This window comes from Aaosphaeria arxii, assembly GCF_010015735.1.
Source record: "Aaosphaeria arxii CBS 175.79 unplaced genomic scaffold BU24scaffold_13, whole genome shotgun sequence".
Classification (NCBI taxonomy): Eukaryota; Fungi; Ascomycota; class Dothideomycetes; order Pleosporales; genus Aaosphaeria; species Aaosphaeria arxii.
Genome location: NW_022983486.1, coordinates 64,542 through 87,350, shown reverse-complemented (window position 1 = coordinate 87,350; position 22,809 = coordinate 64,542). Strand labels below are relative to the sequence as shown.

The following is a 22,809-nucleotide window of genomic DNA, read 5'->3' as shown; positions in this document are numbered from 1 at the left end:
GATGGAATTAAATTGCCCAAGGGGTGTTATGTCCGATTGCTTTATCACACCGTTCACTCCGATTCGACTTCAGTAGCAAACACGTAACTAGCTCTTATGTCATTGTGTTTGTGTAGTTATGGGGACCCAGGGACAGGGACAGGGTACATAATTGAGACGCATAGGCCCTTACATATGTGCCAAGACTCAGCACAGCTTCCGAGCGGGCAGTCGAGGACATTCATCCAACAAACACAACGACCTCATGAATGGATGAATAAAAAGATACCACCAGTGCTAATAACACCCTCCACATACAACAACTCAACGACCTCTTGACCATTCTCCTAGCATGCATTAAACACACAATGCTGCTGCATCAATATGGCAACTGGTGCGCCACCGCTCTTCACTCCTCTACTACCCTCTCACAGCATATACTATCCACCTCCGCTTCTTTCTTAATGATCGCATCGTTGACCCACATGTCTTACAGTCCGGATCTGCGTATGCGGCGATGAGGGCGTCGGCAAAAGCTCCCTCATAACCTCCCTCGTCAAAGATGTCTTCGTGACCGGCAAAATCCAATCTGTCCTCCCACAAGTAACACTCCCTCCAACCCTCGGAACCCCCGATAATGTTACAACAATCGTCGTCGATACCTCCGCGCTGCCTCACGAACGCCAGAACTTGCGGAAGGAACTACGGAAGTCGAACGTTATCCTACTGGTTTATTCGGACCACTACAGCTATGAACGTGTCGCACTGTTCTGGATGCCCTACTTTCGCTCTTTGGGAGTGAACATACCCGTGGTGCTATGCGCAAATAAGGCTGATGTTCAGTCGAAGGGAACGGCCTCTAATGTTGTCGCGGAAGAGATGCTGCCTGTTATGAACGAGTTCAAAGAGATTGATTCATGCATTCGAACCAGCGCCAAGGAACACCACAACATCAACGAGGTCTTCTTCCTCTGCCAAAAGGCCGTCACCCACCCTATTGCGCCACTTTACGATTCGAAGGAAGCTGCTTTGAAGCCGGCCGCCGTCTCCGCCCTTCAGCGCGTTTTCAATCTCTGCGACCAGGATAAAGACGGTTATTGGAATGACCAGGAAATCCATGATTTCCAGATCAAGTGCTTCGAGAAGCCTTTGGCTGAAGATGACTTACCCAACATCAAACGTTCTATCCAGAGATTTGTGCCCGATGCCGCCGACGATCGGGGCATGGATGAGAGGGGTTTCCTACTACTAAACAAGATATTCGCGGAGAAGGGCCGCCACGAGACGATATGGATCATATTGCGAAAATTCCAGTACACCGACAGTCTGAGTCTGAACGAGACGTTCCTGCACCCAAAGTTCGATGTTCCGCAGCATTCCTCGGCTGAGTTGAGTCCTGCCGGGTACCGTTTCTTTGTCGACTTATTTGTCAAGTTTGACAGAGACAACGATGGTGGGTTGAATGACAGGGAGCTCCTGGCTCTTTTTGCACCTACTCCGGGTATACCTCCGTCATGGATAGATTCTGCCTTCCCGTCTTGTACCGTCCGTAACGAGGCTGGGCACATCACTCTGCAAGGTTGGCTAGCCCAATGGAGCATGACAACATTTGAGGAGCCCAAGACGACACTCGAATATCTGGCATATCTCGGATTCGAAAGTACAGAGAAGGGAGGGACGACAGCGGCACTGAAAGTCACCAAGGCCAGAAAGCGTAGGAAGAAGCCTGGCAGGGTAGAACGGAATGTCTTCTTGTGTTACGTTTTGGGCTCGAGTGGCAGCGGAAAGAGCGCACTGCTGTCAGCATTTCTGCAACGACCCTTCAGCCATACCTATCACCCGACCATCAAACCGCGATCGGCAGTCAACAGCGTTGAGCTGCGTGGAGGAAAGCAATGCTACTTGATCTTAGAGGAGTTGGGAGAGTTGGAACCTGCGATATTGGAGAACCGGGCAAAGTTGGATGCGTGCGATTTGTTGTGCTACACGTACGACTCGAGCGAGCCGGATAGCTTTGCACACATCGTCGAGCTGCGGAAGAAGCACCCGCATCTCGACGACCTGCCAGCCGTTTACACGGCACTCAAGGCGGACCAGGACAAGACGATGCAAAGGTGCGAGCAGCAGCCGGATGAATACACGAGTGCTTTGAATATGGCTGCTCCGTTGCATGTCAGTGCAAGGTGGAGCAGCATCCAGGAGTTGTTTGTTCATGTAAGTGACGATGATTCTCTCATGAGATTCTGCATGGGATCTAAGTTTGCTAACATTGGAATAGCTTGCGGAATGCGCAACGTACCCATCGACGGCATTCCCAAAACACGACGAAGAGCCCGAAGACAACTCCAACCTCTACCTAGCTCTGGGAGCGATAGCGTGCGCAGCTGCATCTGTGGTTTTCATCTGGAAGCGCAATGCTTCGGTCTGATGGGTGTAAGGTGCAATAGCATCAGTAGCTGAAGGAGTAGCCAATGCACCAAAAGTCCAGTCTGGTCGGCGCATTACTACGAGGCAGTGTCCACGTATACAGCCACCCTGAAGTAGATTTACCATTCTATAGAGTAGTCCACTGTAGTTGACGCGCTCACCCAACTCAACACATTCTAAATGGCATGACATAACATGACATAACGACATCTGTTCAGAACTTTATGAAAAAAGTAGTCCGACATGAAATGATATCCACACTTACCCTCCCAATCCTTCATTGACTTTTCAAGTGATGTTTCGGGTTTGAAGACGTGAAGCTGTTCGTTGATTTGTATCACCAACCGTTGCTTATGTACGTCAATAAATTCATATGTCACAGTCCATCTTTGCATTTGCATATATTCATATTATCGTGGATTTCGCTATCAACGTCTAAACCACAAGGTAAATGTGCAAGTGTGCGTACTCTACAGTATACAATAGACGCCGACCGGCGCGGGTAGAAGCGTGCGAACATGCGTGCAGTGCGTGCATCGAACACGGCGGTTCGCGTGGTTGCGCTGCGCTGCGTGCGTGCTATGCTGACTGCCGAGGCGCCGGATGACTTGCTTTGTGTTCCGGGCGCGTGCGTGCGTGCGTGCGTGCAAGATATGTACCTTAGTTGATGTTGCTGTTGGTCAGTCAGTTGGTAGGTTGGGTTTGTGTGACGGTGGCTTTCAGACAGGCGTGCGTGACGGGGTTGGTTTGACTGTGGTTTGCTTCTTCGTGGTCTATGCCTATGGGGTAGGTCTATAGGTTAGATGGATGGGTGTACATGGTTGTTGATATGTTCATCTTGATAGTTAGAGGTTCGTCCTTGGTGATAGATGAGGCAGAGCAGAGTATCAGAGGTGTGTGATCGTCGTTGAATGTATACAGAGTACTACTGTTTACGGGCTGAGTTGTATATAGCAACAGAGCAATGAGGCAATGAATAGGTTGATCATGATATCATCCCGACCAACCTTCGGACGAAAATTTGGAGTTGATTACGGACGAGTAATAATTACGACATAACCGGTAGGAATAGTAAAGTCCAGCAATTCATTGTTTACTTGGTATGTTGTTTGTTTGTCCAGCATCTGCTAGTTATGGTGTACTGTGTACTGTGTTGGTAGACCATAGAAGCTTAGGGTAGAGGTACAAGCTTTTGGATTTCGGCGGCTAGAACGCATCGGTTCCCAGTCGCTCGCGCGCACACGACAAGTTACAAGTTACAGTGCCTTGTTCTAACCGATATCTGATACCCTACCGTGTCTACTTACTCGTACGGGCCGATTTGGATTGGACTAACTCGTCTGCTGTTTGTTTTGTGGGTTTGGATTTGCTCGTATTTTCTCGTGCGTGAATGTCTTGACTCTTCCATCGCCATGTCTCTCAAGAGTAGGAACAAGGAAGAATGGGAGGATGATTCGTTACCAGATAGTTAATGTGAGTCGACAGTAAGCACTCTAAAGCTTTAGAAGAATGTAAGAAAAAGGGGAAAGGAAAAAGGAAGGTAAGCGACGGTGGCGAACGAATGGATTGAGGTTCGTGAGTGTTAGGCTGTCCTGTTAGCTGCATGACTTAGGTTTTTGGTACACAGGAGGAGGGAGAGGGAGAGGGAGAGGGAGAGAGAGGAGGTTGTCTGGACAGTGCTCCGACTGGGTAATAGATCAGGGGCGCGCGAAGACACAAAAGACACGGACACGACAGGACACAATACGGCATCACCGGTACCTGACCTGAATCTGTTCCCGTCGTCGTCGTCTCCAGTGTTTCCATCGAAAGAGGCGAGGTGCGATGGTTTACACTCTAAAGGATCGGGCGGTGATTGGTTGGTGGAGTCGCAAAGGGGTCTGGGCGGACGGAGAATGGGACGAGATAGGTAGACCAGAATAGCGTAGGGCAGAGTATGAGTAGGAGACCTAGAATACAAGTACACAGTAGACTCAATAATGCATCAAGCAGACGGAAAGGGGCAGAATTCTAGAAAGAGATGGTGTTGTTGATCTGTAAAGGAAGACTCAGGAAGTGGTTGTTGGCTGGGAAGTGGGTTTTGTTTCAGGCTGGTTTGGGCAATGTGTGACATGTTGATACATATAGTATTATTATGTGACAGAGAGAGGAAGACAGAGTCAATCATCAATTGTTGCAGTTAATACTCCGTAGATTGTATACGGTAGATGTTGGTTTGCATGTCGGTCTTCAATAATGATTGTGTGTTGGGGCTGGATAAATTGATTAATAGATGAAGATGGAGTGGAACAGAACTATATGTTACTTTGGCTTCGTTCTTATTCTTACTCTTATTTACTCTCAACTGTTATTACATGCGTATAGTTATACTTATTGTCCTCTACGAGAGAGTAGAGAGTATCGTTTCGTTTCTACTTTATACTTTATACTTTATATATCTTACCATACACAGTACTATGCATACTAGCCCGCCTTAACGTCTCTTAGTACTTCCTGACTACACAACACAGACAGCAACATCCAACTTTAACCTCAACCTCAACCACCAATACCCAACACACCAACACATCTACACCTCTACACCTCCTCCTCCTCCTCCTCCTCCTCCTCTTCTTCTCTCCCGAACATGCGCACACCCACGACCTCCTCCTCACCTGCCGTCGTCTTCTGAGCAATCCATCCACCTACCCGCCGGGTCATGCTCAACCTTATCCTTACGCCATCTTCGCCTGCATCCTCGTCTTCGCCTACGCCTACACCTACACATCTCCCCGCGGCCACCGCCTCTCCTCCTCCTCCTCATCCTGCTCATCCTCCTTGACGCCCGCCCCACACCAACTCTCGCTCTCTCGCTCTCTCGCTTTCGCTCTTCGTCACGCACTCGTTGTCACTGCCACCTACACGATACACTATACACTATACACTGCCCATCGTACATCCATATCTGGCACCCCCCATCCTGCCGTTCCATGGTGGCAGCGTGCCGACCCTGGCGCTGTCCTTGAAGAGCGTGGCAGTCTCGGCTGCTCGCCACAGGCCTCTCTACCGTCTACATTCCTCGAGCAACCATGCAGGTGAGCACGCATCCACTCCCGCTCCCACTTCCACCTCTACGTCTCTATCTCCACGTACACACTATCCTATTCTATCCTGTCCTGTCCTGTCCTGTCCTATTTGTTTTCTTCCTCTTCTTCTTTCCACCTCCGCATACTCCCAAATTCTCCCCCCCAAATGCCATGCGACAACACCCAGAGTGATCTTGTCGGCCATGCTACTCTTCCTCCGCCATAACCACCATCATACCTCTGTCCCTCCCCCATTCGGCACCTGCACTCCACGACCAGGACCCCTACACCTCCCCCCTCCCCTCACCCCCAAGGACATCGTCCTACTCCTTCTCCTCCTTCTCGACTTTCACACTTCTCCTCTTCTCTTCTCTCCTCTCCTCTCCTCTCCTCACACCTTCCCGCCTCTCTTGACCTCTCCCATACCATACCACACCAGGCTTGCAAATGCTGACCAGGCCCCGTCTCCCTCCACAGGCCTCCGACCGAGCACGGGAGCTCGAGAGAGTATACCAGAGCCGGCGCGGCCATGCGCCGCAACTCTCCATAAGCGATGAGAGTCACCATGTCACCGAAGCCATCGGCGACATGTACGGCGGCGACGACCACTATTCCAAGCGCAACTCCCGGCCCTTGAGCTTTATCAGTTCACCGTTGGGCGACAATCTCACTCTCGAACAGCAGCCGCCGCTCTCGCCCTTCGATCCCTTCCCCTCCGCTCCTCCCAAATCTCCTCTCCGCGCCCAAGTCAACCACAACGAACACAAGCCTGGAACACCGGCGAGCTCCAACGGCAGCTCCAATGCTGCCTCGCGGAGAACCTCCATGGGCAGCGGCCCGCGCTCCCCTCCCTTGTCTCGCACGAATTCAGACACTGCTGTCCAGCAGTTCCCGCTGAATGACATCGACTACGAATCCAGTCCCGCCGGTCTAGCCCAGGAATTGAGCAATCTCCAGGCTATACGGCGTATGTCGATGGATGTGAACACCGCGGACCCCGATCTACCCTCCTTCAAATCGTTCAATCTGCCCGCCTCCGCGCCGCAACATTTCTCCGAGGACGAGGAGGAACAGGACCCGTCCAAGCTGTTTTGGGTACCCGCACGATTACATCCGGAGCTCGCGCCCAAGGAATTCAAGACTTTCATCGAAGAGAAGGTGGACAAGATCCGAAGGCGTTCGGGAGATGCAGATTCCTTATCACCGGATAGTATGAGTCGCCAGGGCTCGACGGGGGGAGGCTTAAGAAGAAAGAAATCTATGCTGTCGAGGCAGATCGACAGTGGGAGCGGCTACAAGGATGGCGCTGAGCGGTTGGAGAGGAAGCGATCCGGTCACCAGCAGCCAAATGGCGGGCTACCCCAACTTCACGAGCTCGAACACATCGTGGAAGACCCGACGACTCTGATTCGGCGAATGAGCATCGACGGTGCGGACGCAGAGGATCCCATGAACCAGGATATGCCAATCCTCCCCGTCAAGCCAGCCGGAATGGGCACTCTCAAGCGGTCGACTCGAACGAATTATCGACGAGGCAGTATACGCAAGGGCGAGCGTGTGCCCATTTCGAGGCGCGTCATTACACGGCCGGCCGAGACCGACGCAGACGATTCTCCAAATTCATCACCGGTACTGCAACAGGGAGAGTTTACCCACGGTGGGCTTACTAGAGTCCAGTCTGAGCCTGTCAACGCTGCTGAGAACTTCTCACGGCCACATCGCAAGCGCTCGCCTCCGCTTGCCCAAAGGTCGGGGTCTGTCGATGATTTCGTGCAGCCAGAACCCGCTGAAGAACGAAAAACACCCCAGCAACCGAGGGCTTTCCATTCACGAATTGCGTCGAATGGAAGGACGACCGCCCCTCTACCTGGATACAACCCCAACCCAGTGCCACAGATTGTTGAAACCCCACCTCCGCCCGAACCACGGCAAGACCCATGGATGCACCAACAGGTGCAATTGCCGGAACGCGGCTCCTCACGCCAACCTCCCCCTCCGAACGCACAGTATCAACAACAGCCTCAGGCACAACAACAGCAACAGCAGCAAATTAATCAACAGCCTCCACCTCGCCAACAGCAGCAGCAAATGCCTCCTTCTGCCCCGCAACAGCTTCGACACCCTCCACCTCGGCAATCTTCAAATCGGCCAGACCCTCGCCAACAGCAAACTCCCATCAAGCCGGCTCAAACTTTCGACGAGCTCGTCTCGCACCCTTCGCCTCTTCCCGTCAATGGAACTCGAGTCGACCAACTGTCCATCATCCCCAGCGCTCCCGAGGAGAAGAAATCGGATAAGAAGAGTAAGAAGAAGGATGACGATGAAAAATCGCGAAAGACAAGTTGGGGTTGGTTGTTGGGTAGTGACGATAAGGAGAAGGAGAAGGAGAAGAGCAAGAGAGAGTCGGAAGAACGGGACAAGGAACTCGCAAAGAAGGTGAAGAATAAGTTGAGCAAGACGCAAGAAAAGAGCCACGATAACACCCGCCTTGATGTGCTCCAGACGTCCATTGAGGGCTCACAGCGCCAGGCTCGTGGGCGGGAGAGCATCGTCATTGATCGCGAAAGTGTCAAGCTCGAGGAGGAGCGGAAAAAGGAGAGTTCGAGGAAATCTTCTGGAGATGCAAAGAAAGAGAAAGAATCTGGCCTGTTCTCATCCATCTTTGGCGGCAGCAAGAAGAAGGGCGAGAAGGAATCGTCACACAAGAAGGGCAATTCCATGCGAGGCCTCTCCCCCGAGCCTCCGCCTAGAATCCTCAAACCAGACATCGACTACAACTGGACTCGTTTCTCGATCCTCGAAGAGCGAGCCATCTACCGCATGGCACACATCAAACTCGCCAACCCACGCCGCGAATTGTACTCCCAAGTGCTACTGAGTAACTTCATGTACTCTTATCTCGCCAAGGTCCAACAGATGCACCCACAAATCCAGATTGGTACATCTAAGCAGGCCAAGCAAACCCAGCGCCAGGCCGAGCAGCAACAGCAACAGCAGCAACAGCAGCAGCAGCAGGCGCAGCAACAAGCGCAACAGTTACAGCAATTGCAAATGCAGCATCATCAGCAGACGCAGCAAAAGAAGGACCAGCCGGAGGAGTTCTCGCAATATCAACGATATCAGCAGGTAAGCGAATCGGCGGACTCAGATAGACATGCGCTGATTAGCGCGAAGCAACAGGATCAACACGAACGGGGAAGCAATGGTGCGAATGCACAATATGAAGGTTATGGTTCAGATCGAGATCAGTCAGATGAAGAGCAACACCAGCGCTCAAGTTCTCAAGACTATCAGCAACAGCAACCACAACAACAGTATAATCAACCGCGAGATTCACACCACTCGCAATATAGCAGTAAATCAAACGGCCAATATAGCGTCGCCAGTGGGCAGAGCTACCTCGGCCATCCGAACGGTGGCAAGTCCCAGTCCCCGTACTACGGCGGCGGCGGTTACAATGACGAATCGGATCAGAGCAGTAGGGATGACGACATGTGGTGAAAGCATGTCACGATTTTGGATTCGTATTTTCCATTATTATATATACGCAAGGCCGACGCTGCGAACCAGATCAGAGAGAGGTTTTATAGAGGTTCTACGGCTGTGGCCGTCTGTTGCTACGATGGGATGGTGTCCGAAAGAGGTTTTTGGTTGGATATGGTCTGGTACATGGTCGGGCCTTGGTTTGGATTGGCCCATGGAGCGTTCTGAGCGTGTGCTCTTCTCCTCTACTCATCTCACCCTCTGTTGTCGATGTTACTCGCTCCATTAGCCTATTATTCTATTATTCACACACACATACGCGCGCACGGAGAGAGGGAAACGGCAAACGAAATGAATCGACATACCAGTGGACGGACGACCTACTTAATTCCTCCCTTATCTTATTGTATGATACTTGGAACAATGAACCTCTTCGTCTTCTTCTTCTTCTTCCTCTCCTAGTCCTTCTCCATCATCTTCTCCATTTTCGCCATTTCTCAGAATTCCTATCGTCATACATGGCCATCTGGCCGTCTATATCATCTTCTTATGACCTAAGCAAGGCATTTTACATCTCTATCCCATATACACACGAATGACACTTTTAAAATGGAATTAATGACATATGATTCGGGGTAAGCAACGAATATGACTTCGTCTCCCTGCTAGTTGACTGATTCTATCCACCTATTCATGCCGACTTCTTTCACGCACTACCATTTGAATGTGTCCTGTGATGTAGATAAAAGAGCAAGTTAACATGAATGCACGTATGAACGAATGAATCAATAGATCAACTAAATCAACGAACGAATGAACGAACATCCTACACCTGTACCTGGGATGTGTATCTTCAGCTAATTTAGACATGAAAGCCGTATGCGGTGCAATGAGCAAGTCGCTCAGGTTTCATGGCATGATTGAACAAATAATGAATTTGATAGTGCCTGTTACTAAGAAGGAGGGGTATATAACGCCGTGAATGTGATGCTATGGAGTTACGCCTCGAAGGGCACATGGAACAAGAGAAACATTCCGTTGAAATGGTATCAATCGGAATCATAAGCTACGAGCGCTGACGGGAGTAACAAAGCTTTCTTCGCCGCTGGGGGAGGATTGCTAGGCTGGGGGTCGTTGGAGGATGTTAGTATTTCGAGGTCTGTGGTGGGGTAAGTTGATGGGGGGTCTGGATTCGATGCCCTCCTCTTGCGTTTCAATATCCCGAGGTCGACCTTTGCGGAGGAGGACTTGGATTTATCGAGGAAAGGGTTGATGCTGGCGCGAGTGTTGCCGACGAGTGATTGCTGAAGGCTGTTGCGGGTTTTCTCTGCATGGATCTCCGACTTCAGTTTCTTCGTCTTGGAGAGAGACTTTTCATCTGCTGCTCCGTTGACATTGGTCCTTTGAATGGCGAACACCGGTTTCCTTTCCGCTTCGCTATCACCACCATCATGCGCTCCAAACTCCACAAGCCTAGCCCTGGCCGCGTCGCCTTCCACCTCATCCGCGATTTCCAACCCCAAGCTGAACTTCTCTTGAATCCCCTCTTTTATCCCATCCTCCCTCTCAGCAGCCTTCCTCTTCCCCCGAAATTCCCGCCTCAACTTCTGATTCATGGTCCACGGGTCCTCCCAAACCTTACTCGCATCCAACAACTCCTCGACCCTCTCCCTCCCCACCCTCTCACTCTGCTTCCCCTCCACCCTCCCCTCCAAATTCGCGAACGCATCCTCCCTCCTCCTCTCCCTCTCCGCCTCCGTCAGCATCGCCATCTCCCCCTCCCCCTTCTCCACATCCCCGTACTCCCGCCTCCGCGCCCCCGCATGAACAACGTACTCCGCATTCTTCGGATCCGTCCTGATCTCCCACCACCCGCCGCACGCCGTATGCTTCATGCGGAAACTCCACACAGGCGTCGAATAGTAGTTCCCGACCTTCTTCTTCTCCGCGTTGAACCGCACGCCCTGTCCGACGATGGCCGCGGGTTTGCACGTGTCGCACCACACGGCGAAGGGGAGCTCGAAGCGCACGGTGAGAATGCCGGAGCTGATTTTTCGTGCGCGGGCGCCTAAGGGGTGCGAGGACTGGTTGAAGGTGGGTGCTGTGTCGGTGGAGGGCGGGTAGTACCGCCCCATGTTGAAGCCCTGCATCGTTGATTTGGGGTGGGCCGCAGCGGGCGGCTGTGCGGGGGGTTGATCAGGTGAAGGTGAAGGTGAAGGCTGGTGGGTGTTTTTGAGAGCTCGGTGAGTGGGAGGGCTGGTGAGAAAGAAAGTTGAGACGTTGGATGTTGTTGTGGCGTAGGGACTTATCGATAAGATGGCATAGCGGCTTTATCGACGGGCAAGCCGCAGTCGTCATTGCATTTGTTCTCTAATTCATGCGAACGTCGGTATGGATCTTGAATCAGTTATTGCAGGTTAGTACACAAGAGATTTTCTGTCACTTACGCATGATCGGTTTCCTCATGGAGAAGAGTGAATTTCATGTAGATAGCAATGTACTTCACAATCTCCGCTCTGGCTCACCTCACCATAACATTACACTATCCCATCTATGAGAAACAAAGCATGTCGGGAAAGATGAGACTAACATGTTCTCCCTTCGAAACTCGCAGCACATTAATTGTCTTGATTTTCGATGCTTAAGATGCTACCAAGGTCAAGGAAAATTTAAGATATTTCCTCATTGAGAAAGTTATAACTCTAATCGAATTAAGGTTTCCTGTCGATGACGGCACTAAAAAGGCTTGTCGCTCTCCTGTGTATTACGAGGTATCTTCATCAATCATGTCACCCGTGAGGCAAAAAGCAATTGCTCGTATTCGTATCGTTTGGTTCAGGACCGACCGACCGACCGACCGGCTGGCCGACCGATTTAACAAACGAACGGTTTGGTGGATGGGTTTCCTATCGTGGTAACTTAAGCTCTTCTCATTGTTCTTGGGATCTTGTCTGTGGATTCAAATGTAGACCAAATCACTACGGGAACAACTGCGGAAGTTCATCAAAGTGCAACGAATTGGCATTTTTGTTCTTCTTTTTGGGTCCGCAAAACAAGTCTATACATCCCATTCCTCTTTCGTGATCGATTGACCGACCGATTGCTCGCTCCCTACGTCCTTTTTATCGTAACATCGTCATGTCGATGCCTACCGTTCGTAATGGAGCATGTCTTCTTACTCTCCAAAATATCACACATACACACATGCTATGCTTAGAGCCCCAAGGGTAGATGGATAATAAATCGTACATTATACGAAATACGGTGAATGACTTGCTTAAGCCTCGGCAGCAGCGTCGGTGATGAGCTTGGTGATCTTTCCAATGGCAATGGTTTGTCCTTGGTCCTGTAGAGATAGAAAGTCAGTATAGCAAATAACTCAGAGGGATTATCCAAACGTACGCGCAATGTGAAACGACCAAGCTGTGGGTAGTCCTCGAATCGTTCCACGCAGATGTTGCCAGCAGCACCCGTGACGTCCAATCGAGCAATGATGCTGTCGCCCTTCTTGGCGAAGCCCGGGGGCTTCTTGCTCTTCCTGTTGGTACCTTTTTGGAGCTTGTGGAGCAGGGAAGTGAATGTGACTTCTTCCTGTGCGGCGTGCACGTGAAGCACACAGTTGAATCCGGCGCTGAGAATCGACTTGATGTCTAGCAGCACAATCTGTGCTTCGAAGGCTGACACACAGTGCACCGGTCGCTTGGGAGAGCACAAAACAAATCCGGGCAAGATATCTTCCTCCTCGACACCACGGAGACGGATGCGCACTTGCTCACCGCAGGTGGCTGCCGGGATTTCATCCTCTGTCTCGCCGTAGAGTGCGGAGATGCTGATGGTCTGTCTGTTTGGCATCATGAGATACTTGTTCTCCTTCTTGATGAGGCCGGACTCAATCTTGCCCTCGATCATGGTTCCAAGATCACGGTACTTGGCTGCGATAGGCATCATGAAGGGTGCGTTGAGTTTACGCTCAAGCGACTTCATGTTGTCAAGGTACTCCAATAGCGATGGACCGTCGTACCATGGGCACACATCCTTGGGCACACGATCCTTGATACCTGTGAGGGTCTGCGCGCTGACGGGCATGAAGGCAAGATCGGTCTTGGGGTTGAAGCCAACACCCTTGAGGAAAGTGGTGAGCTTAGTCAAGCACTCCTTGTAGCGCTCCTCTGACCACTCGACTGTTGGGTCGTCCATCTTGTTGACAGCGATCAAAAGCTTGTTAACACCCTGTGTCTTTGCCAGAATGGCATGCTCTCGGGTCTGACCACCCTTTTCGAATCCAGTCTCGTATTCTCCCTTACGGGCAGAAATGACCAAAATACCAAGATCTGCTTGTGAGGCTCCTCCAATCATGCTGGGGACGAATGTTTTGTGACCAGGGGCATCCAGGATGGAGTATCGTCGCTTCTCTGTCTCGAAGAATCCACGACCAACCTCGACAGTCTTTCCCTGCATACGCTCCTCCTTGGTAAGATCCAAAGCCCATGAGAGATACCATGTTTCACGACCAGCCTCCTTGGCCTCTCGCTTCAATTTGTCCATTGTTCTTTCATCAACCATACCAGTCGCATAGAGGATGGACCCGCCCAGAGTCGACTTTCCAGCATCGACGTGGCCCAAGAAAATCACGTTGACGTGCTCCTTTCCATACATCTCTTGAAGCAACTCCTCCTCAACCTCTTCGGCCTGCTCTTTCTCGACGGCATCGGTGCGGGTAGCAACTCGGTTCTCGGGTGCGCGAGCTGGTGAGTTGCGCCCGGAGGACGGGGTAGGGGATGTGCGACCGGTTGACGTGGATGACTTTGTGGGCTCACCGGTCTTCTCGATGGCCTTGGTGGCGGTAACCTTCTTGCCAGCCTCGGGGGCCGATTTGTCGGCATTCTCCTTTGCTGCCGAGGGAGCAGCAGCAGGTGTGCCGAGCGAGAGGACCTTGGTGCCCCCAGTCTTCTCCACCTTAGGCGCTGCGGTCTCCGCACCGATGGTGAGTACCTTCGCCTTAGGTGCTGCAGCTGTGTCGCCAGAGATGCTCAAGACCTTGGGTGCCTTAGGTGCTGCATCCTTCTTCTCTGCGGCCGGCGCAGCTGCAGGTGCAGCTGCTTGGTCTGCGGACTCGCCGGCCGCCGGCCTCTTAGCAATCTGAACGGGCGCCTGGCGAGGCTGCTGCTGTTGGGATTGGAAACCCTGCTGCTGGTACTGTCCGCCGTACTGGTTTCCGAAGCCCTGCTGCTGCTGGTATTGATTTCCGTACTGTTGTTGGTATTGGCCGTACTGCTGTTGTTGACCATACTGGGGGTATCCTCCGTATTGCTGCTGGTTGTAGTATTGGCCGTACTGTTGCTGGCCGTAGCCCCCTCCGTACTGCTGGAATTGCTGGCCAGGTGTGAAAGATTGAGCGCCTGGAGTGAAAGATGATGCGCCGGGCCTGAACGACTGGGCCTGAGGGTTGCCTCCAATGTTCAAGTTCTGAGCCTGCTGCGAGAGCTTATCCTCCTCTTGTTCCCATGAGTCGGCCATATTCGCGATGCCGGTGCGGGGTTCCGCGGTGGTCGTCGATGGAGGGATTAGGTGAGATTTCGAATCGTCGAAAATCGAATATAATGGAGACAACAGGTGGGAAAGGGGCCGGATGAGAGGAGCGAGGGAGTAGGCCTGTTATAAGGCGATGTCGGGTGTCGTTGAGGGAAAGAGGATGGATGGATTAATAGTAAGAGATTGGGCGAAAAGTATGAAATGTGACGGTGGCGCTAGTGAGTACCAACAGAAGTGGGTATTGGTATTGGTATTGTCGCTGTCCGCAGTGTGGGCAGGCACGACGGGTTAGCGCGGGGCAAAAAGAAGAAATACGGGTAACTACGTACGGACGAGCACAGGCTGCGTATAACCTGGTACGAAACAACATCCATACAAACAACAAATAAGTTCAACCAACTAAAAACTTCATCACTTGTTTATCTTTGACCCAAACGACTTCCTTCTGCCTCTCACTGCATGGTTCTCCTTGATTTTCAAGACTCGAATCACTCAGACGCACTCCACCGCTATACGTTCACCTAGAGTCATGTTCACGGCTTGGGCTGTTGGTGCCTAATGAATGACGTTGTGCCTGTCCTACTACCTCAGTACAGCCCTGTCCCGGACGCTTCCACCTTGGTTCTCGTGAGACTATATTCACAAAAGTAAAAATGGAGGTGTTACTCGGCAAGGTAAGGCCAATATGGAAAGTCGTTATCGGGAAGAGAAGCAGCTTACCATTTTACCAGGTGACCCAGCAGGCGATGAACTATGCCATCCGCACGGGCATCACCATCACTAGCACGTACGCTCTCCGCCAATGTGGTCGTTTGATGAAAGTACGTGACTCAACGATGACTCTCCGCACCGAAACCATGCTGATAGCACTTTCCAGACAGTCGAAGGCCAAGAGAAGGAGGAGTTGGCTGCATTACAACGCCGACTGGAAAGCAAGATCCGCATTCTGTCCCCAGCCATTGACATGATCGAGCTTATCGCAGCCCGCGGCAATACATCACTGGAGTCAGCCGTGACTCTTACCAAATCTCTCCGGTACGACATTCAAGCCCTTGGAGTTCGCCTCTCCAAGGCCGTCGGTGAAGAACAGCTGGCTCGAAGGGGAAGTTCAAGGAGTAAATCACGTGCACAGAACGACCTCGAGTTGAAGCTCATCATCGCCGACATCAAGAAGTTACTCAATCGTATAGAAGACGAAGTAGACTTCATAAACCTTGCCATCACCACATCTGGCGTAAATCTCTCGACAAACCTCCCAGCTACAGTCTCTCCTTCCCGGTTGCTGCAGGCCAGTACATTTCTTACCGCGGGAGATTCGCAATATTGTAGTTCCACCCCGCGTGCACAGCAGATCGGACCTGCATTCACTCTATCCATGTATATGCTCTTCTCTGGACACGCATATCGTCCGCAGGATGAAGAAGGCATTCGCGAGACAACTTGGAAAGAGGTCATGCACAAGGCCCGAGTCACCCTCCTCAGAGTTCCACTCGACAATGTTTACGATTACCCAGCGCCCTTCACCGGGGATGATAGGCATAGTGGTGAGGGGAATCATGGCCACATTCCCTCCGAAAGCAAGCTCCACGAGTTTGCGTATCAGCTGCTCGTTGTTGAAGACCTTGACGACGATCGTGTCCATACTTTCGAGGCTGATGAGGCCCAGCCTGGCCCGTATGAAGGAGTTGATCTAGCCGGAATCCGTGAAATTATTCCCATCCATGAAATATCCAAGATTTTCTATGCTGATACAGGGAAAATCCTCAACATCGGCGCTGATGGGGAGACCAACAACCCTATACTCCTGCTGAAGCGCGATGTTAACGCCATACCTCCGCGCAGAATGATGGAAAGGAACGCAATATCGCAAGACTATGAGTCTGATAGTACCGATACCGTAGGCGACTCCGAATCAGCAGACGAACAATCAGAATTGGACGAGCAATTCCGCCGAGAGTCTTCCGTCCATTTGCCAGAAGAGGTTCCCGAAGACAATGAAACACAAACACATCCGTGGCGATTACCGCCAAATCTTGATCTAGAATGGATGGCTTTTGAAGTTTACGTGGAAGAACCACCTTCCGAGTCGGAATTTGAAGAGTCGGAGCTGGATCCGTTATCCCCCTCAGGGCCATCCACTCCGCAACAAGACAGCCCTGTCTCTCCAAGCTTAACCGATCGGTTTTCCAACATAAATTTGCGCCCTACCACACCCTCTACCCCAACTCCTCCCAACTCACAGCTGGTTCCCTCTCCCCAGAAGAAGCGGATTCCAGCGTCTCACCAAAGCCCTTATCAAACATCTGCTCTCCCAGCCATCAAGACATCATTGTCATTATTGGAGATGCTCATTCGCCTGACAGCCCTTCAACAATTTCAACAGTCTTCACATCTTGCTATTCCGGACGAACTACTGACCTTCTTCTTGTCAGACAGCAGCACCGTCGGCGCCGGTGGTGACTCGGAGCTTCGCCGACGTGTACGACGTGAAGCGCGGATGAGGGTAGGCTTTGATCCATATGACGAAAGTCCAATCAAACGTCGAGGGGAGGATTATCTGGAACATGAATTCCATGATGGAGACCATGACTACGACGATCGTTCGCCTGGGGAAGGTAAGGCTTTTGACTACCAAGGATTTCCACATGGCTCGACACGCTCCAGATCCGCGACGCCACTTCGCTCATCCCCATATCGTCAGTCATCTCCTATCACGGGGCCTCGGTCCAAATCTTCTGCTGATGTTCCTTTGCCATCTCGGGAGGGACGGGCTTCCCTTGCAAATGTATCTTCTGCAAGTCCGCTGTTGAGGAGGGCTACAACCCAGCCTAGCCATGGATTAGGACTTCAGCAACCAAAATTCCGTGGACCTCCTACGGCTCCCCCAACTTCTAGTAGCCCTCGACTTAATGCACATCCAAGTGCACAGCAATTAGGCCGGGGAAGTCAAATTCCCGAGACTCCTCCGAGCAGCGCTGGTAAACGGCTTTGAGTATCCATAGAAATAGGGAGAACTACACAAATTTATAAATTGACTATGCATACACTACCCTGCAAAGACTTTGGGTGGCGATTAGTTGCTGGCCGATGAGAGTTCAGCTTTGCTTTATAGACCAAGATACCATCAATGAATTTACAGTTTCAATTTCGGTTTCAATTGATACACCAACATGTTTATGTTAAAATTACAGTACAGCCTACTAGATAGCTCAAAGAATAGATGAGCAAGTATCGAAAAATTAAGCATGAGCACCAATTTGCTCGGTTGTCTGTCTTATTGCAACTTTGCTTTATGCTTTGGATGCTTTAGAGAGCGGTGATGCTCGCGACTCCATGACACACTAAACAAATACGGCTAGCGCAGATTCACTATCTTATCGACGTAAAGTGTCCCGCATGCATCAAAAAAATCTTGAGCCTCAATAACAAATCACAAAATGTCTACCTCCACGGCAGCACAGCCTGTTGCGGCTTCACAAGGTAAGATTCCTACCTTAAAGGCAGTGATAATATGATGACTGAGCAATTCAGCCGAAATCCAGGACAAATTCGAACAGGGAATATGGCACTCGCTCTTCAACTGGGCCAACCTGACGATCGCCATCAAGAATGATTGGGGCGGTCCAGATTCTTCAGACAAGCGGGACTGGCTCGCAGGCGCGATATCCGAGATCTTCGCATCGAACCCTGAAACCGACGCCGAGGACATTGAGGTTGTGCTCCTCCAGGTCCTCGAGGACGAGTTCGGCGTGCGCCTCGAAGACGAGACCGAGGTACCTGTCGCGCGCGATATCATCAAGATACGTAAGGAGACATTAGAGGGTGACTTCTCAACTGTAGAGGAGTTGCAGGCCAAATGGGCTGCCAGACAGGGCAAGGAGATCGGAACAGGGAATGTTAAGGTTGAGGAGAGGGATCAGGAGGGAGAATGGGACAGTGTGGATGAGGAGTCCGACAAGGATGGTGATGTGGATATGAGTGAGGCACCCGCGCTCGCTGCGCCCAAGGAGAAGCCCGCGCCGGAGGTGGATGAGGATGGATTTACAAAGGTGGTTGGAAAGAAGAGGCATGGATGAATGGAAAAGCCAGTCGACTCCGTATACCCCTCACCTCATAGCCCTTCCAGGACATGGGAAAGAAAAGATGCCGGTTACCCCTCATCTGTGCAAGCATACATATCAGAGCACCGGTAACACAAAATGAATTGTGTCGACACACAATTCCATTTGTGTTTGTGTTCCCATCATCAGCAGACGATGCGGCAGAACGGCTAAGCAAGCCCCACAAGCCGTAGCCTCGTGCTGATGGTCGGGAGAGCCAATCGTAGCATCCCACTCTTCTCTTGGTCTCCCGTATGTACCTAGAATAGATAGCTTTGGATACACCGCAAGCGCCATAAACTGAACACATTCCTATATGCTACAATCTATATTATTTACACTTTGCATGAGGCATAGTTCAATGCATGAGGAACAGGAATAAGAAGATGCTAAAAGCTTGACCTCATCCGCCAAGACTAACCTGCTTGCGGCGGATTGTCCCACTCCCGGAACGCCCATTGATCGACGCCAGCTCCGCACTCTCCACCTACACCGCACCGCACACTACCTCGTCAACGCTGCGATAACAGCAAGTCACCTAATACTACAAGCACAAGACTATGGATACCGCGTACGACCATATCACAGAAGAAAGTTACCCGCAAGATCCGCCCTCACAAGACAAAGACAAGGGCAAGGACACTGCCGACCCCGCTCAGACGACCACATTTAATGCCGAAATTCAAGATGCATACAAGGCAATCTCGAACAGTCCCTGGGCAGCGAGATTGGGAGGCTTCCTTGGAACCGTAAAGAAGCAGGTCAGCACTCTCCAGCGCGGCCATGTTTGAGCTCAACTAACTTGAGCTATCTCCAGGGCGAGCAATACTACGAAACCGCCAATAAGCAGCTCCCTACCGTGACCGCCAACGCCCAAGCCAGTATCTCCTCCCTTATAAGCCATACACGCTCGCTCAGCGTCCAGACCGCAGAGGCTTCGGCGGCTCAGACAGGTGCCAAAGATGCCACAAGCAAAGAGGGGGAGACTGAGGCCCACCCAGATCGCCCGGAATCTTTGCCTGCGGACATAGTTAAAGAAGCAGAGGGCATGCTATCGCGCTTCAAGTCTGAGGCTTCCAAGCGCCTGAAAGACATCGAGAAGGCAGAAGATGCGGCCGACGAGGCCCTGCTCAAATTCGGCAGTAACATCCGCAACTTCCTCCGTGATGCGGTCACCATCGCACCCCCGACATCCCCTACATCCGCTGACGATCCCTCAAAAGTACTTTTCGAATCAAAGGATAGCGAGGGCAAGCGCGTCATTCACACCACTCGCTTCGATGCACAGCTGCATGTCATCCATTCATCACTCGATTCCTTCCTCAAGGACCCACAATCGCCGGAATGGGCGACCTGGAAAGCCAAATTCAACACGGAGGAGAAGACAGAGGCTATAGCTAAGGATTTGGAGAAACACCCAGAACTCAGACGGGCAATGGAGAAATTGGTTCCCGAGAAGGTGGAATACAAGGACTTCTGGACCCGATACTACTTCCTCCGACATGTGATCGAGACCGAGGAGCAGCGTAGGCGGGAGATGTTGAAAGGCAAGTACCCAATGCTTCGAAGAGATGTATGAATGAAATACTGATTTTATTTGTAGCATCTGCTCCCGAAGAGGAAGAAGTTGGCTGGGATGAGGACTCAGAGGAGGAATCGGAAGAAGAATCCGAGGAAGAGTCAGAAGAAGAATCATCTGATGAAGATGAAGTGGCTACGACTCCTGTCAAGCCGAAACCAACAAACATGAACGCCTCGAAAGAAACACTAAAGCCCGAGCCCGAGACCTTGAAGCCCGCACAACCACGTCGATCTAATGATGAGAAGTCCGTCGCTGACAGTGATGCAAGCTACGACCTCGTCAGCGGCACTAACAGTCGAGCCCCAAGCCGCGCCCCAGGATCGCCACAAGACAAGAAGAAGGTTGTTCAAGAGGAGAGTGACAGTAGCGATGAGGAGGACTGGGAGTAAGTAACCTTTACGTCTAGGGATTCGTATATGTTTTGGTCTACACGCGGCGATATACTACGTAGCCAGTAATGTGCATATGGCGCGGATTGAATCGTCATGATGTTTAACGGCGCAATGATGAATTACAGAATTTTGAGTTTTCTGCTATCTATTTCGTTGTTGAGATACGGCCTGTCAAAGGTCATTTTAGCGTTGATCAGAGAACAATTATGCTGCCTGGGGCCTAACTTCCTATTACCGAACTCAGCCATGTGAGAGACCACAGTAATTGAGTTGGTGTTGAATCCTTCAGCGTCAAGCCCAATCAAATCTAATCATATCTAGTGGGACAATGCCGTGAATGATTCAGGCCCACCAGCACAGCCTCCAAAAGCGAGCCTGGACATGCCGGCACATACGCGTCACAGCCCTGCGACGATCCATGCGAGGCAGCCTTTCAACATGATACATTAGACTGAAGTCCTCGCTTGTTCGGTCCTGCATACAATTCTTATGTGCTATTAAGGTTCCAAAACTAACCAGATTTCTTACCTTTTTCTAAAGTCTCTGGCGAGTTACTTTGGTATCGTGTTTTCATATGATGGCGGCTCCATCTAAGCCTTCAACGAGCGGCTACACGCCGGTGCCTACGCAGGAGAGAATCGACGACGACGTCGAATCCCCCCAGAATGACGACGATGTCTCCGAGGACGAACTTTACACGACTTCGGCTCCCCTTCTCTCTAACAGATCGCGTGGCAATGAGACCCCTCAGGCACAGAATAAGTTGTGCTGGTATCACAAGATCGCCGCCCTGAACCCTCTGAGTCGTAAACGCACTACCACACCTGCCTGGCAACCTCCTTTGAAACCTCGATCATGGCGCCGTATTATCATAGTTTCGTTCTGTGTGTTCGCCGTTGCAGCGATCACTGGACTCTCCATTTCCACAGGTGTCATTGCCACTCAACTGAACCAATGCCGTTCTAGTTCACGATCATGGTACCCAAGGTACCGAAACCCAATGACCCGATTGCCACTGAACAACTGGTGGCTCTCGGCCAACAATAGACTCAACTTCGTCGAAGTCTACCCGCCGCTCGAGTCCTCCGCATCACCTGCCTGTCAAGCGGCATGGCGTGCCCAACGATATGTACCCTGCCACGAGAAAATTTGGAACAGATCCTGGGACAACGGGAAACGGGCCTCGATATTCGACCCTGATGTCGGCCTCTACGCCGAATCAATGTGCACACCGCAGTGCATGGTAACGATTAACAATGCCATGCAGCTAGTCTCCTCCCAGTGCACAGAGGACGACAAATTCAACATGACGAACTACCGAGGCCCCTTCATCGCTGACCCAGGCCTCGAAGCCGGACCCCTAAGCGTCGTATCGACGATCGCAAAACGCGTTTCCCACACCTGTCGCATAGATCCCGATCCTCAGGAGACACCACGATACTACTGGACGCCGCCGGGGTACTGCTCGGCAATCCTTTGGGAAGACTGGCAGATCGTAGATGGCATGAACGCAGGGAATCTCGAAGGCCTGTCCTCTTTTGATAGATTGACTGAAAGGTCTCGGATCGAGCATAGACAGCGGAGAGAACATCTTGTGCAGAACGACGAGTGCGATAACATCAACTATTCCAACGCTCGCATGGTTGGTCAACGATCGTTCGGCCCCTCGAAGAACGAGACTACCTGCGGTTGGTGTGTCATGAATTGGTTCGAGAGGAAGTTGTCGGCCTGGGAGGAGGGCAAGATTGTCGATCCCGAGACTGGAAAGATAGTTGGTTTGAAGGAGTACTTGCAGAGAATTAAGAAGATGGGAGAGAGGTGTGACACTGAGGCTTGGGAAAAGACGTGGAACCGAGCTACGAGGAAGTATAAGGGAGAGAAGGGGATCGTTGACCCCGTGACAACCGAGCCCAAAGACCAAGATGAGGAGGATCTTCTAGAATGGGTTGTGGTTGTTGAAGGAGCTGGCGATGCGTAAACGAATGGCATCAATCATCTTTGAAACGTCCGTGGACACGATTGGAGTTGTTCTTGTATGATGGCGATTGAAAGATACATACGTATATCCAGGTGACATGTTTTGGAATCAATAGCTGAATGGCATTAGTGATCTAAGCTTACCTTTGTTAACTCGGTAGTGACGTCGATCGACAATTTTTGCAATAGATCGAAGTAGATCTTTTAACCTCCGAAGGACGAGTTTCCGCTCCTCGGAGTGTTCATCGCAATGGGAAAAGGTGAAAAGGACC

The 22,809-nt window shown here is 51.3% G+C and overlaps 8 protein-coding genes across 8 annotated transcripts; 6 read left to right on the top strand and 2 right to left on the bottom strand.

Annotated features, from left to right (window-relative positions):
* Positions 1-195: 195 nt before the first annotated feature.
* BU24DRAFT_428286 (mitochondrial Rho GTPase-like protein) lies at positions 196-2,677 on the top strand. Its single transcript, XM_033529442.1, has 3 exons — positions 196-373; positions 476-2,193; positions 2,258-2,677. Exons 1-3 carry the CDS (start codon positions 364-366, stop codon positions 2,405-2,407), a joined length of 1,878 nt encoding a protein of 625 aa, XP_033377717.1. The 5' UTR covers positions 196-363; the 3' UTR covers positions 2,408-2,677.
* Positions 2,678-3,855: 1,178 nt separating this feature from the next.
* On the top strand, positions 3,856-8,972 carry BU24DRAFT_414714 (uncharacterized protein; the record flags this gene model as incomplete). The annotated part of the gene is made up of 5 exons (XM_033526242.1): positions 3,856-3,879; positions 3,912-3,946; positions 4,019-4,315; positions 4,917-5,480; positions 5,930-8,972. The coding sequence occupies 5 exons, from the start codon at positions 3,856-3,858 to the stop codon at positions 8,970-8,972; spliced, it is 3,963 nt and encodes a 1,320-aa protein (XP_033377716.1).
* A 1,184-nt stretch (positions 8,973-10,156) lies between these two features.
* BU24DRAFT_325626 (DUF572-domain-containing protein) lies at positions 10,157-11,104 on the bottom strand (the record flags this gene model as incomplete). The annotated part of the gene is made up of 1 exon (XM_033522976.1): positions 10,157-11,104. A coding segment is annotated over one exon (948 nt), but the record flags the coding sequence as incomplete, so codon positions are not given.
* A 1,127-nt stretch (positions 11,105-12,231) lies between these two features.
* On the bottom strand, positions 12,232-14,471 carry BU24DRAFT_358288 (uncharacterized protein; the record flags this gene model as incomplete). The annotated part of the gene is made up of 2 exons (XM_033523988.1): positions 12,232-12,300; positions 12,357-14,471. 2 exons carry the CDS (start codon positions 14,469-14,471, stop codon positions 12,232-12,234), a joined length of 2,184 nt encoding a protein of 727 aa, XP_033377714.1.
* Positions 14,472-14,865: 394 nt separating this feature from the next.
* Positions 14,866-17,616, top strand: BU24DRAFT_401071 (Ran-binding-domain-containing protein). The gene is made up of 3 exons (XM_033525483.1): positions 14,866-15,160; positions 15,218-15,307; positions 15,364-17,616. The coding sequence occupies exons 1-3, from the start codon at positions 15,140-15,142 to the stop codon at positions 17,476-17,478; spliced, it is 2,226 nt and encodes a 741-aa protein (XP_033377713.1). The 5' UTR covers positions 14,866-15,139; the 3' UTR covers positions 17,479-17,616.
* A 307-nt stretch (positions 17,617-17,923) lies between these two features.
* BU24DRAFT_467758 (uncharacterized protein) lies at positions 17,924-18,562 on the top strand (the record flags this gene model as incomplete). Its single annotated transcript, XM_033532469.1, has 2 exons — positions 17,924-17,966; positions 18,018-18,562. The coding sequence occupies 2 exons, from the start codon at positions 17,924-17,926 to the stop codon at positions 18,560-18,562; spliced, it is 588 nt and encodes a 195-aa protein (XP_033377712.1).
* Positions 18,563-19,146: 584 nt separating this feature from the next.
* Positions 19,147-20,557, top strand: BU24DRAFT_467757 (uncharacterized protein; the record flags this gene model as incomplete). Its single annotated transcript, XM_033532468.1, has 3 exons — positions 19,147-19,347; positions 19,404-20,112; positions 20,190-20,557. The coding sequence occupies 3 exons, from the start codon at positions 19,147-19,149 to the stop codon at positions 20,555-20,557; spliced, it is 1,278 nt and encodes a 425-aa protein (XP_033377711.1).
* Positions 20,558-20,965: 408 nt separating this feature from the next.
* On the top strand, positions 20,966-22,665 carry BU24DRAFT_428279 (uncharacterized protein). The gene has a single exon (XM_033529441.1). The coding sequence runs from the start codon at positions 21,135-21,137 to the stop codon at positions 22,536-22,538; it is 1,404 nt and encodes a 467-aa protein (XP_033377710.1). The 5' UTR covers positions 20,966-21,134; the 3' UTR covers positions 22,539-22,665.
* The last annotated feature ends 144 nt before the right edge of the window (positions 22,666-22,809 follow it).

Bases quoted from the DNA above. Each gene is read 5' to 3' on its own strand.
- BU24DRAFT_428286 (XM_033529442.1), top strand. The intron at 2,194-2,257 runs GTAAGTGACGAT...ACATTGGAATAG, and splicing joins TCCAGGAGTTGTTTGTTCAT to CTTGCGGAATGCGCAACGTA.
- BU24DRAFT_401071 (XM_033525483.1), top strand. From the start codon at position 15,140: ATGGAGGTGTTACTCGGCAAG. The intron at 15,161-15,217 runs GTAAGGCCAATA...CCATTTTACCAG, and splicing joins TGGAGGTGTTACTCGGCAAG to GTGACCCAGCAGGCGATGAA. The intron at 15,308-15,363 runs GTACGTGACTCA...AGCACTTTCCAG, and splicing joins AATGTGGTCGTTTGATGAAA to ACAGTCGAAGGCCAAGAGAA.
- BU24DRAFT_428279 (XM_033529441.1), top strand. From the start codon at position 21,135: ATGATGGCGGCTCCATCTAAGCCTTCAACGAGCGGCTACACGCCGGTG.